At 43.6% G+C, this 13,078-nt stretch overlaps 1 protein-coding gene across 2 annotated transcripts in view; it reads left to right on the top strand.

Annotated features, from left to right (window-relative positions):
* The first annotated feature begins 2,360 nt into the window (after positions 1-2,360).
* Positions 2,361-13,078, top strand: part of phldb1b (pleckstrin homology-like domain, family B, member 1b) — a 111,228-nt gene continuing 100,510 nt past the window's right edge. Inside the window, exon 1 of one of the 2 annotated variants that reach the window (XM_056373349.1) lies at positions 2,361-2,645. In XM_056373349.1, coding sequence (XP_056229324.1) covers positions 2,619-2,645 — 27 coding nt within the window. In that variant the 5' untranslated portion in view covers positions 2,361-2,618. Of the gene's footprint in view, positions 2,646-11,447; positions 11,730-13,078 lie in introns of those variants that run through there. The other variant, XM_056373353.1, reaches the window with a different exon arrangement.

Here is a 13,078-nt window from a genome sequence, read left to right as displayed (position 1 = left end):
GGTGTGACCGTAGAAGTCCACACACACAGTAGCAGAGCTGGATCACAGCCTGCCTGCCCGACACTCGACCCATTCCCCGCACATCCGAGCTGAGCGGAGCGACTGCTGCAGTTCGTCCACCCAGTCATCCTTTACTTACATTCTCGCAGTACATCGACATGATTATTCTTAATATAACGTTTGTCTTTCATGTACTTGTTTTTTTTTTTTTTGTCTTTTTTTTTTTTTTCATTTGTACTTCAATTCAATTTAGCAATGGCTGTGTGGATATGGGGTTGAAAATGGCTGTTTTGACCATTTTTAACTAAATTACTGAAGGGGAATCTTAACATTCCAGTGTACAATTAGAAAAAAAGACTCTTTAATGGAATAAAATGTATTACTGAAAATGTAAGCCTGACTGCTTTTTTATTTTTATTTTTTTAAATTAAAGTGTTCTAATAGCTTGTCTTAATTAGCGTCAGGAATGTAGCTGGAAATCATCAATCAGAAATATTGCTGTATTACAGTGACGAGGTCTCTCTGTTGCTTCCAAGGCAGTTTCTTTTGTATTTTTCTGGCATTTAGCTCTGGATTGATGACGGAAGAAAACTTCTACAGAGGCGCAACCTCAGGAGAAGCAAACCAGGCAAATGTTTGGGGCCCCCCCAAGAGGAGAAGGGGCCCCCCGACGGCCCCCTGTATTGACACATTTTGCAATGACAGCTATAAACCCCCTTAAACCTCCCTTAAAAACACCATACACTGCTGCTGCCCTAAACCCCCCCCCCCCCCCCCCCCCCCAGTGGGGCCCCTGGTGATGTGTGCAGTAGCTAGTGTCTACAGATCCCCTGCATGTGAGGCGTTCAGGGAACATCTGTAAAATGTAACGTCTACCGATAGCCTGCATATGAACACTGTGTTATCTGTAAATTGTAGCGTCTGCCTGAGTGTGTGTCATTTCTTTAGCTGTACACCGCATGTGTTTCCTGGATGAACTCGGTTTGAATTTAAAAGGGTTTTTCATGTTGTTGTGTCTGATGTGATGACTAATCACTGTCACCTTTAAGTCCCTCAGGATGATTCATCGCGTCTGCAAAACACCACAGAGGGTCACAGAGGCCGGACCAAACATGGAGCTGTGAGCCACAGGTTGTTCTCTTCATGTCTGACTCATGTCTGTTCTTTATTGTACTTTCATTCAAGTGCCAGCTCCATTAGTGAAGTGGTGCCAGCTTCATACAGTAGGAACTGTATCCAGAAACACTGAGGATGTGCCGAGGCACAGGGGAGCTTTAAGATAGATATATACTTTATTTATCCCCGAGGGGAAATTCAGGTGTCCAGCAGCTCACTGGTTATAATAATGATAATAATAGCTATAACAAATGATAAACAATACAATATTTAGGCTAAATGCTAATGAGCACATGCTGATGATTATTGTTAATTTAGTATGAATTGTCCAAAATATTGAACAGAAATTCAAGTCACAGTTCATCAACTGACGCTGTGAACTGAGGAGGATTTTATGAGCTGTGGACATGTTTTATGTGTTTGTTTTTTCAGGAGTTTGGGGTCAAAGGTCAAACAAACAGGTCAAATGTCAAAACAATCCTTATTTCTTTAGTCACATTCACAGTCGTCGTTTTAACCTCGGATGAAAACATTTTACCCTCCAGTGGAAAGGTCAGAGTAACTTCAGACTAGTATAGATATAGAGATTATATATAGAAAGAGTATAAATAAAGTATATATATAGAGGGTATATATAGATAGAGTATACATATATAGATATAGAGTATATATAGAAAATATACATATATAGATATCCAGAGTATAGATATAGAATATTTATATATATAGAGAGAGTATATATAGATGGATAGAGTATAAATAAAGTATAGATATAGAGGGTATAGATATAGAGATTATATATAGATAGAGTATACATTTATAGATATAGAGGGTATAGATCTTTGCATCAGAGCCGGAGGTTCTGGCTTGTGGAGACTGACTTGGTTTGTGCTCCGTGTTCACAGGTGGATTATGTGACCGAAGAAGCTGAAGATGAGGAGGAGAGTCAGATGTCGAGCAGAGACGCTGCGGCCCAACAGATGGGTGAATGCTGGGAGTTGAGGCGGGGGGGTGGGGGGGGGTGAGTCTGGGAGGGCGGGAGCAGGGCTTTAAAAGGGTCAGAGGGGGCGAGTTCAAGAGAGCTTACCAGCACCCATATTTGGGCTGTGGGGTGTTGTTGGAGGAAGGGTGGTGGTGGTGGTGGTGGGGGGTGTTAATAGCAGCCCTCCAGTCATAAAAAGAGGGTGTGTCTATTTCCGAATGAATGAGCAGGCTGATAAGCTTTGTGAAGGGTCTGAGAGGAGGGAGAGGGGAGAGGGGAGAGCAGGGCGACGCTGGAGCAGACACTGTTGTCTTTGGCATGTTGAACACACAGCCTCAGTCTGCAGACACCTCACCGCGCTCGGCACACCGTGACTCACTCTGGATGTTTTGACTGGATTTGGAATCAGATTGGACTGGACTAGATTGTGGAGGCTGTTTTTCCTGGATGGAGCGCGGAGGAGTTGGAAAAGTTTGGTAACATCTCGTGATTGTCGCCGTCTCCTCGGCCGGATTCAGGGATGATGCTCAAGAAAGTGAGATTCAAGGTAGGAAAACTCACCGGTTTGTGTAAAACTTCTCCATGTTTTTGTGCATAAAGCTGTCGTACGGTTGAATGAGACACATGCAGGTTGAGTAGTGTCAATAGAAATCCTCTCTTTCCTTATTATTTCACCATATACTTATATATAATAACATTTAAACCTGCGTTTTATCCTCTGATGCTTCACTCACAGACCCAATATGTGGCATTTAGTTTCTCTCAGTCTTGAGATAACTCAGTGATTCAACCAGTATCATCTTTTCCTGTGGTGATCCTAAACTCTAAATGGCTCCTTCCTGAGGAAACTGAGCTGTCTCACAGGAAGTGATCTGAAAAAAGTAGAAAAAAACCATCAGAGAAAGGAAAAGATTCTGTCTCTGCGGCTGTGATGTGTTGAAAGTACAGAAAGGTGGGAAAAATTATATTAAAATATATGAAACAGATAAAATATATGACCAGACTACTAATCCAATCTGTCTCTATCCACTTTAACCACATTGAATAACTCTTAATCCACCTGTAATCCACAAGCTTTGTGTCTCATCCCATTTTTATATATATATATATATAAAAACCTTCAGTGTGAGACTGAACAAAAGCTGCGCTGGGCCTCTGCTGGATCTTCATCAGCGGCCCTGCCTGCAGTTCAAAGGGAAAAGCTGCTGCTCAGGCTGTGTGGCGACACTGAGGCGATAATTACAGCAGCCAGAGGAGCTGTAGCTACTGGCTCTCACCAACTGTAAATACCACTATAAAACATTTACTGCTGTCACCACTGCGGGTAGGAAACAAGGGAAGAGACGGCAGCTGCTGTCGGATTATTATCTGAAGAGTTGCATTAGTTTATTATTACGTCTTCACGGCAAATACGACACATTCATGCATCATGCATTGTGTTTTCTTCCACATATATGTTGATTCTTCTATATGGCTATCAGTAATTTGATAATCTTTGAACATTTTCCTCTTTCTCGTGTTTAATCCGTTGTTGCACCTTTCAAAATAAAAGTTACAAAGTTCTTTAGAGAAATTAAAAGTCCCATATAGTCTAAAGGTCTGTGTCCATGTGTAGTGTGATTATAGATCAGGTCTAGCTTCTATATTAATACTGTGAAAGTATCAAAGCCTCAGTCCACAGAGAAATGGACACAGCCTGTATTCAGAAACTGAGCCTTAAAACCAGCTGTTAGGACTTCCTGTAACTATGTGATGTCACAACAAGGCAGAGCCTCCTCTCTTCTGATTGGCTCACTGACCTGTTGTTACTAGAGCTCCAGAGAGAAGCCTGAGAGAGGAGATGTAAAACTACACTGAGATGGTTTTTGGTTCTTAAATCACAAATATATCTTCTTATGGATCAACACTTCAAATAAAACACAGAAGAAGAAGAAAATATGGAGCTTTAGAAGCAACAGGGAATAACATTATTTTTTAAAGCAGATTCAAATCAACAAATTCTCCCATCTTTTTGTTATTTCCTCCCATGCTTTCAGTTGGCATTTAATCTGGAGACTTCATAAAGTAGAACCTGGTCACTTAGTTCAGCCCTGACTGGTTTTAGGAGTAAATATATTGATTAGTTAGATTAGGATTAGTTACTGCCTCTGCAGGGGGTAAACAGCCTGCAAGGGGGGGGGGGGGGGGGGTCACATGAGGGAAGTGTGAGAGTAACTGTAGGTCATTTATTGCTGTTACTGTAGCATCCGTCATGATCACGTGATCATATTGTTGCTGTCACAGCTGACCGTGTGCAGTTACTGATGTTCAGTCACATGATACAGGCGAGAGTGAACAAAGTCTCTTCAGACAGAACTTGTTATTTCATGTCACTGACTCTCACCTGTTGCTGCCAGCTGTTCTGACCGTCCCACTCAGAGGTGACACTTTTCCCAAGCAGTGTGTCAAAGAGCGCGTGAGGCAGAGGGGCAGGACCTCAGAGAGTGAGAGTGAGAGAAGTAAACAATAAGAAAGAAGGAAGTGAATACAGACTATATAAGGTGTCAGATCAGCTCCTGATTTGTTGAATATATAAACTTTCTACAGGAAGTTACACATGTAAATTTTTATTTAAAGGTCTTATACAGTGTAAAGGTGTGTGTCCATGTGTAGTGTGATTATAGATCAGCTCTAGCTTCTATATTAATACTGTGAAAGTATCAAAGCCTCAGTCCACAGAGAAATGCACACAGCCTGTATTCAGAAACTGAGCCTTAAAACCAGCCGTCAGGACTTCTGGAACTTTGTGATGTCACAACGAGACAAAGCCTCTCTTCTGATTAGAGCTCCAGAGAGAAGCCTGAGAGAGGAGATGTAAAACTACACTGAGATGGTTTTTAGTTCTTAAAACCACAAATATATCTTCTTATGGATCAACACTTCAAAATAAAACGCAGAAGAAGAAGAAAACATGGAGCTTTAAGATCCAGTAGTTTCCCCCTGGACAGCAGTGAATGAGCTTTCTGTCCCGAGGAACATAAACTCATGAACACTTTCTGAACTTTTACATCTGCAGCATGTGGAAAAGTTATACGTCTAGCTCTGTTACGTTTCTGTCTAGACCTTTTGGTGGAGAACCAACAAGGTACAATTCTCTACAGAACCACGTTGTTTCACTTCTTGAGGAACTTTTTTTGTATTTAGACTAAAGAACACCGGAACAACGGACGGACTCGGAGGATATTGGATGAATTGTGTGTGTGTGTGTGTGTGGAATTTGCTCTGAGCGAGCGTCGCAGCAGCAGGTCGGCCGATCGTCGCTCTGTCCTCAGCAACTTCCTGTTCGGGTTTCTCCTCACGCCGCTCTGCTACATTCTGTCTTCACCTCTTTGACGCTGATTCACTTCAGTTTGGTTAAATGCTTTAATTGTTTTGTGTATTGATTGTTTTTCCATCCATCTGTTTTCTCTGGGGTCGGGGGTCGCGGTGGCAGCATGGCGAAGCAGGGTAGTCCAGACATCCTGCTCCCCAGCAATACTTCCTGCCTCCCGGGGCGTTCCCAGGCCAGATGGCATATCTAGTCCCTCAGCAAGTTTTTGACAGAATCTTTTTAGTTTAGCAGAAAAAAAATCCCCTGAGACAGCATTTATATTTTCATTCACGAAAACATTTGATGTCCTTTTAATGTTCTTAAAAGGGAAGCTTGTCTTACAACAGACATACAGCGCAGAAATACTTAAATATATTAAATTAAAAGAAGGTGCACAAATGGAAGAACCAGACACAGGTCAGTTTTAGCCATACCTGCAGAGCTAATCAGTCTCAGCTTCACTTTGTTTTTATAATAATAATAATAATATTAACACTGTTCTTACAAGAAATTTTGCAACAAAGAAATGACATGAATTACATAAAATGTACATAGAACATGTTAAAAGCAGCTAATTGCCAAACAGCAAGTTGCTAATTAAAAAAATGTTAACATGCTAACATGCTAAATTAAAAAAATGTGAACAGAGTAAACACTGGACCTGCTAAACATTAGCATGTTAGCTCAAAGAGCCACTGTGCCTGAACAGAGCTGCTCAGGGGCCTGGAGACGCTTAGTCTTGTTAAACTTCTTAAACTGTAAATTATTCTTTTTTTTTTTGCTTTTTCTTTACATTTGAAATTCCAAAAGTGCCAGAATTACACAAAAAGAGAGTAGCCATTAATTTAGTTATAAAACAAAGCCACAATTTCCCAGTTTGCATGAGAAACATGGTGAAAAATAAACTCTCTGGCGGCTCTTTTTACAGACAGAATCACTGTTGGCATCAAAACTTTATTTATTATCAATAGACTGGTTCACTGCAACTCTGTAGGAGCAACACTCATGACCGTAATCTCTTTTCTTCATGTCTATCATGAATAATAATTACCCAAATTGACATGTGTAAAGCTGCTGCCACTAAGTTTCCCCCCGTCAGTGATGAAGCAGTTCATGTCCTCGGCACTAGAGGGCAGTAGTGTCCTGCTCCTCGTGCTCTCTGCCTCTCAGACGTCCTCATAAAGAAATGATGCCTGAAGCCAAAACTCTCAGTAATCCTTCAGAACAGCTCCCGGACATTTGTCTACATTAAAACCACTGTGCCGGCCATTGTGAAGAACAGGAACAACATGTCAGCGCTGAGAGACGGAGCATGACACGAAGACTGACACGGAGGTGAACATGCAGCCACTCAGCAGCAGCTGCGTTGTTTAATAAAACATTTAGAAACAACAGACATGCAGCTTCCCTTCAGTTTGGCCCCGGGCTGCGGGGGCAACACGTGGGAGTCTGATCCACCAACCCATCAACTGCAAACACATCCTGGCAAAAAATGATGACCCATTTCCTTCAAATCTTTACAGTACAGTCCTCCCCCTCCGCCGGCCCTCAATCTCTTGATAATTGAATTTCCACCCCGGTCGACAGTATCAGAGGCGCGCAGAGACGTCCAAGCTTTTTGTTCACTGAGTGAGATACTCCAATCATCTCAAAGGATCAAGTCAGCGCCCATCCAGGCCTTTGATGTTCATAATGAGCGCTTCCCTCAGCTCAGCCCTGCAGCGCTGCGCTGTATGTTTCTATAAAGGCGTTAGGATTTGAATGGGTGCGTGGGTGCTGTTGTGGTGCAGGGGAGGAGGGGAGCCGAACCAAATGTGCTTTTCATTAAAGATGAAAGGGTAGAGAGCTTTTTACTGTCTCAGACGTCTTTTTATGCTAAGTGTGTGTGTGTGTGTGTGTGTGTGTGTGTGTGTGTGTGTATGTGTGTATATACACATAAAAGAGAAATTTACCTTTGACCCCCAGTGGTTTGCGGTTACCTGCGGGCACTGCACGGAGGAGGCGCGGTGCCATGTTGGCGAGTATTTCTCTTTCCATTGAAAAAGGGAAAAATATAAAAGAAGATTTAAGGTCTTCATTGCACTTGTCGCCTCCTTGTATGTTCACTGCATGCATGTTAAAGCTGCTCAAGGCGATCTCGCTCATATTCAGCTCAGAGAGAGAAGATATGATGTGATGTCTGTAAACACAGCTCTGCAGTGCACAGTGTTTCTGTATCACCAACGGATCAGATGTCCACCTGTAAAGTGCTTTAGTTGGATGTATCGTGGAGTGAATGTTTTTTATTTGTGCGTCCCAGTTTTGTTGTGCTGGAGGAAGATGCACAGTGTGATGCAGAAGTTTAGCAGCATGCTCTTAAAGGCAGAGAAGAAGAAGAGAGCTAGCTATCAAACCTGCATGTGAACAATGAGGGATGTTAAATAGATTTTAAAACACTGACTTTACAAATGTTTCACGAGGAATATTCAAACTGTGTGTTTTGGTAAGAAATGAAGTAAATAGTAAACATAAATATTGATTGATTGACTTCTTTTATCTGCAATAAAAAATATATACAAAACACACCATTAAAAACACACAACACACATTAGTGCAAATGAGCTGGTAGCAGCAGATATGTTAAATTAACACCAGAGACCAAATCTTACAAGACAACTAAACAAGTGTTTCCTGGTGCAGTCAGTTTTTTTTCTTGGGCATTTTTTGCCTTTATTGTGATAGAAACAGGGAAGTCAAAGAAAGAGAGAGAGAGAGAGAGAGAGAGAGAGAGACATGCAGCTGCAGTCAGATTTGAACCAGGGCTGCAGCGGTTATGATCTAAGCCTAAATGGTGCACGCTCCACCAGGTGAGCCTCGAAACATGAACATCGTTTACCAGGAAAACCTCTGAGTGCACCTTTAACATCAGTACATAAAAAGGATCTTGGTGGCTGTGCTGGAAGGGAGGGTGAGGGGCGAGGAGGGGTGAAACAAAATGAAATGCAAAACACAAATGCGGATGTCAGCGCAAACTTTATACTTTTACACAATCAAGCACTTTGTCTGGAGCACGTCGACGTCCCTGTCGTTAGTGGTTAGAGTTCAGTCTCAACCTTATTTCCAGTCCAACAAACCAATCGTCCGCTGCGAGTCAAGAACCAGACAGACGGACACACAAGACGTTAGAGAACAGACTGTGAACAAAGACTGTGAAGCGACCAAACAACTGACCCGTATCTACATGACACATGCATTATGCATTTCTCTGCTGTTAATAAAAATGCTCACTGAGTGTGTGAAGCCAATGGGAAGATGCAACTGGGCAGGAATAGACACTGATTGGCCGGGAGCAGAGCGAAGTGAAGGAGCGTCCTGCTAGAGTTCCTCCTGATGATCCTGAGATCAGACAGACTGAGCTGCCACACACACACACACACAACACACACACACGCACACACACACGTCAGGTAATGCTAGCTAGCTTAAAGCTAACACCTGCACATCAGCTGTTCGGTCTGAATCACAGTGTCGGAGCCATTTGGAATATTTGAAATATTTGTAATTTATGCATCTTTCTGATTTGAATTACGCCTGTCGTGTGTTTGAAGGTTGTTTTTTTGTTTAATCCTGGTAAATATTAGGAGCTGATACCTGATTTGGCTGAGGTGATCTATAGGTGTGATGTGCCCTTTAATGAGGGGAGAGGGGAACAGGAACAACCTTTATCCAGCACATCTGTTTTCTTGTCTCAAGTTTATGAGCGTCTTGTTTTTCTTTTTCTTGCACTTTTCTTTTCTTTCCATGAATAAATATTGAGTCGTGACACCAGGAGAGAACATGTTGATATTCTTGATATCTGGATCTCTCCTACACACAGTCTGAATAAAAACTGTTCAGTTTGAAAAGACACCACAGCATGATTTATCGAGGCCTGTAAATCAGCAAAAATATATAATATTACAGATACAGAAGCAGCTCAAATCCATGCGACTGGAAAAACTAGAGCAATAACGGGCGTTGTAGCTCAGGGAAAGATCGTCCTGTATTGTTGCAGATTTGCTGAGCAGTTGAAAATGTGAGTAGGTGGTCATAGTGGGAGGCAGAGCTTGTTTCCAAAGTAGAGAGTTTAGAAAGCCAGACATCTCAGCAGTGATTAACACTCCCGTCAAACCTACATGGAGATATTACAGCGGTTACACTCAGTGCAGCTTTAAGTGTCTGCAGAGACGATTTCCCACCACCTGCCATAACCACATCGCAGTTTAATTTGGATAAACAGACTGAATACAGTGTGTTTCACTCCGTTCGGGATGTTTTCCTCTGCAGCAGCTGTGTGATTCGGGCTGACGGACCCGTCTACTTCATGTAAATCAGGATAAATCCCACCCAGCTTTGCAGGAATGTGAGGCATGTGCAGCCCGGCATATAATTCATAATGAAGCGTTTCCAGATCAGGACATGCAGAGCCTTTGCTGTAAAGTGTCTATATGCACTTAAACGCCTGCAGCGGTTTCAGCAGGAGTTCAGTGATATCACAGTTGCAGAGGGAAATAAGCAGTTTGGTCAGAGAGGAAACACCAGCTATGTGATGATGTTTGTCTGTGATGGTTCAGCTGCAGACGAGAATATAGTGTTATTTCACCACCGTGCAGGAATAACTAACAGCTCGTTGTGAGTCCGTCTGGACATTTGTGTTCTATTTATGTCGATCCTCTCCAGAATAGAGCCAAGGAAAAAACAAAACCTCTGGCCCAACATGTGCCTGGGTTCTTCGGCCCGAGTCTGGCCCACATCTGGACGGATTCCGGCTGTTGTCGTCCGGTACTGGCCGACAGCCGGGAGATTTTCTGTGCGTGTGCCAGAGTCGGTCCAGATGTGGAAGTAGTATCTGACAGTTGTTCTGTATATGGGCCAGATTCGGGCCGTGGAACCGGGGGTATACCGGGCCGGAAGAAAAACAAGCATTAGCGGATTTATATTGTGTTCTGGGAGAGCGGTCAGAGTCACGGCAGCGTGGACCGCCGTACTGACACACCTTCATGTGCTTTTTCCTTTCATTCGTCTGTTGTCTCTGTCCTGTCTCCAGTTGTGTTTCCAGCTGTGTGACTGTGCATTGTTCAGGTGATCCAGTGGGTCAACTTCAATGTTTCATGTAGTTTAAAGAGTCGTAAAGTTTCTCAATAGAGGAACTGAATTCTTCTTCATTGTCCACAAAATTACAAATCACCAAATTTGGAGATTCATGTTCTGTTTCTTTGGACAGTGTGCTGTGTGAGAGACTTAAAAGCCACAGACTGTCTTTTTCTTCATCTTTGGACATTGGGTGATGGACGCTCCACAGTCTCATTTGTGTCAGTTTAGTGTCTTAGATGTGAAAAGGGTTTGAGAACCTCTGGTCTGAGGGATCAGCACTGTAACTTTACTCTTTGCAAATGTGCGTTTGATTAATTGCATCTCAGTCTGCAGGTGAACGTAGACACAAATCTGACGACGGTGTCCGAACACGGACTCAGAACGAGAAGCTTCAGTGTGAGAGAATAAATGTGTGTTCTCGGGGGGGGGGGGGGGGGGACGTCTCGTCTCCTCCTCCCTGTCCTGCACCTTGTTTATCTGCGCGTCCAGTCTGAGGTTGATGTTTCTGCAGGGTTTCATGAACAACACAGGATTTCTTTATCCAGAAGAATGAATGCCTTGTGTACCCGTGTTGGGGCGAGGCTGACCGGACAGGAAAGCTGGGGGTGTGTGTGTGTGTGTGTGTGTGTGTGTGTGTGTGTGTGTGTGTGTGTGTGGTGTGTGTGTGTGTGTGTGTGTGTGTGTGTGTGTGTAATACCAAAGGAGAGAGAGAGGGAGAGCCTGAAAGACCATGCATGTGAGTCAAGAGAGAGAGAGGGAGAGAGAGAGAGGGAGGGAGGGAGGGGACCGGCAGCAGCCAGACAGTGTGTGTCAGCAGTGTCGGCCACATGGCTTTAACCAAGTGTGTGTGTGTGTTATGATCGTGAGAGTGTGTGAATCAAGAAGAGACAGTGAGTAAGAGACCCTGACGACAGAGGAGAGAGAGAGAGAGAGAGAGAGAGGGAGCCACCTCCTTGGACGCCGGTCAGACTTTTGTCTCTTTCTTTGTTTTGGTTGTTGAATTGTGACACCAGCACCAGCAGTGTCGTCCCGTCCCGTGTGAGCAGCAGGAGTGTGTTTGTTTAGTCCTGTGGTGTAACTGGACCCTCCCACCACCACAACACACACACACACACACACACACACACACACACACACACAAAGACACAGACAGGCGCGCCGCCCGGCCAGGTAAAGTAGAAGCTTTGTATTATTTAAGATTGAAAGGTGATTGCTTTAGTGATGGCTTGTTTTCAAGGTGTGTGTGTGTGTGTGTGTGCGTGTGTGTGTGTGTGTGTGTGTTCTCTGTCCTTTCTTTGTGGTAAACAAAGTGCAATTAGGTTTACTTGCTTTCATGTGATGATTATAATGATTTCCATGCAGTCGCAGAGCAGAAGCTCCTGAAGATGAAAGAAAAATGAACAAATCTTGGTGTGAAACTTGAATATATTGGACGTGCTGCTCGCTGCCTTCAGTGTGCTTTTCCTGTGTGGGATCTTGGAGATGTTTTCTTCTTCAGCGGTTGAGTGTGTCCCTGGTTTATCAGCAGCACAGACTCAACAGCTCAGGCTGAGGTCTGTCAGGTGGAAGCTGCCTGAGACTCGTATCATATGGAGCTGAAAAGGCTGTAGGTTTAAAGCTGCGCTAATCAATATCCTCATTTACACCTGATCAAATGACCATGTTCAGTCTGGCTGCTCTCTTGTAGCTGTAAAGTTAGCCGTTAGCAACTAGCATGTGAACAACGTGGAGCATTTAGCAGCTAAGGTTGTTGGAGATCAAAACAAGAGTTAAAAGCAGAGGAAAAATTAGACTCATACATTGGTTGTGCAGAAGCATGAAATGAAGGCTAATGCTATGCTAACGCTGTGTCTGCTGGATGTGTGAATAAGCGGCTGTTTGCCGAAACAACTTTACAAGGTGATGACATGTCAGCGTGGAGCTTTCAGTGAGTCACTATTACATCTGCTGCAGTTTTATCAGTAAAACCACTCGAATAGTTCAGAAGTCACAATCAGGCGTTAAACAAGTCCCGGCAGGTTCATCACTTTTCAGTGCCCCCCCCCGAAACACTTGTGTTGTGTTGTGTGACTGCAGCGCATGTGTTGTCAAATTGATGAAGATGATTTCTGAATTTACAGCTTTGCATGAGTTGTTTTTTAAGTTGAAGTGTGTTAAACTCTCAGGGCCGCTGTAGTTATCCCTGACCTGGAGTAACCTCAGCACAGATGAACAGTGTTGCCGTACCTGGAGGGAAATAAGTTATGGATTGTGAGGAGAGCAGCGTCTCTCACTGCCACGTTAAGTTTCTTCCCACCCTCCTGAAACACAGGCTGCTTTATGGGCTGAGAGAGAGAGAGAGAGAGAGAGAGAGAGAGAGAGAGAGAGAGACCCAAACAGGGTTTGTTGTTTGAACCTCCCGACCGAAACAGAGCTGGGCCACATTTTTCGGGCGCCTGGCAGAGAAACCGCCTGAGCAGAGTTCCCAGACTACAGCAACTCTCCAGCTCGTGATAATAAATCCTTTGTTATGTGAGCTC

Source organism: Seriola aureovittata, chromosome 4 (assembly GCF_021018895.1).
Source record: "Seriola aureovittata isolate HTS-2021-v1 ecotype China chromosome 4, ASM2101889v1, whole genome shotgun sequence".
Taxonomy (NCBI): domain Eukaryota; kingdom Metazoa; phylum Chordata; class Actinopteri; order Carangiformes; family Carangidae; genus Seriola; species Seriola aureovittata.
This window is presented reverse-complemented; position numbering and strand designations above follow the sequence as displayed.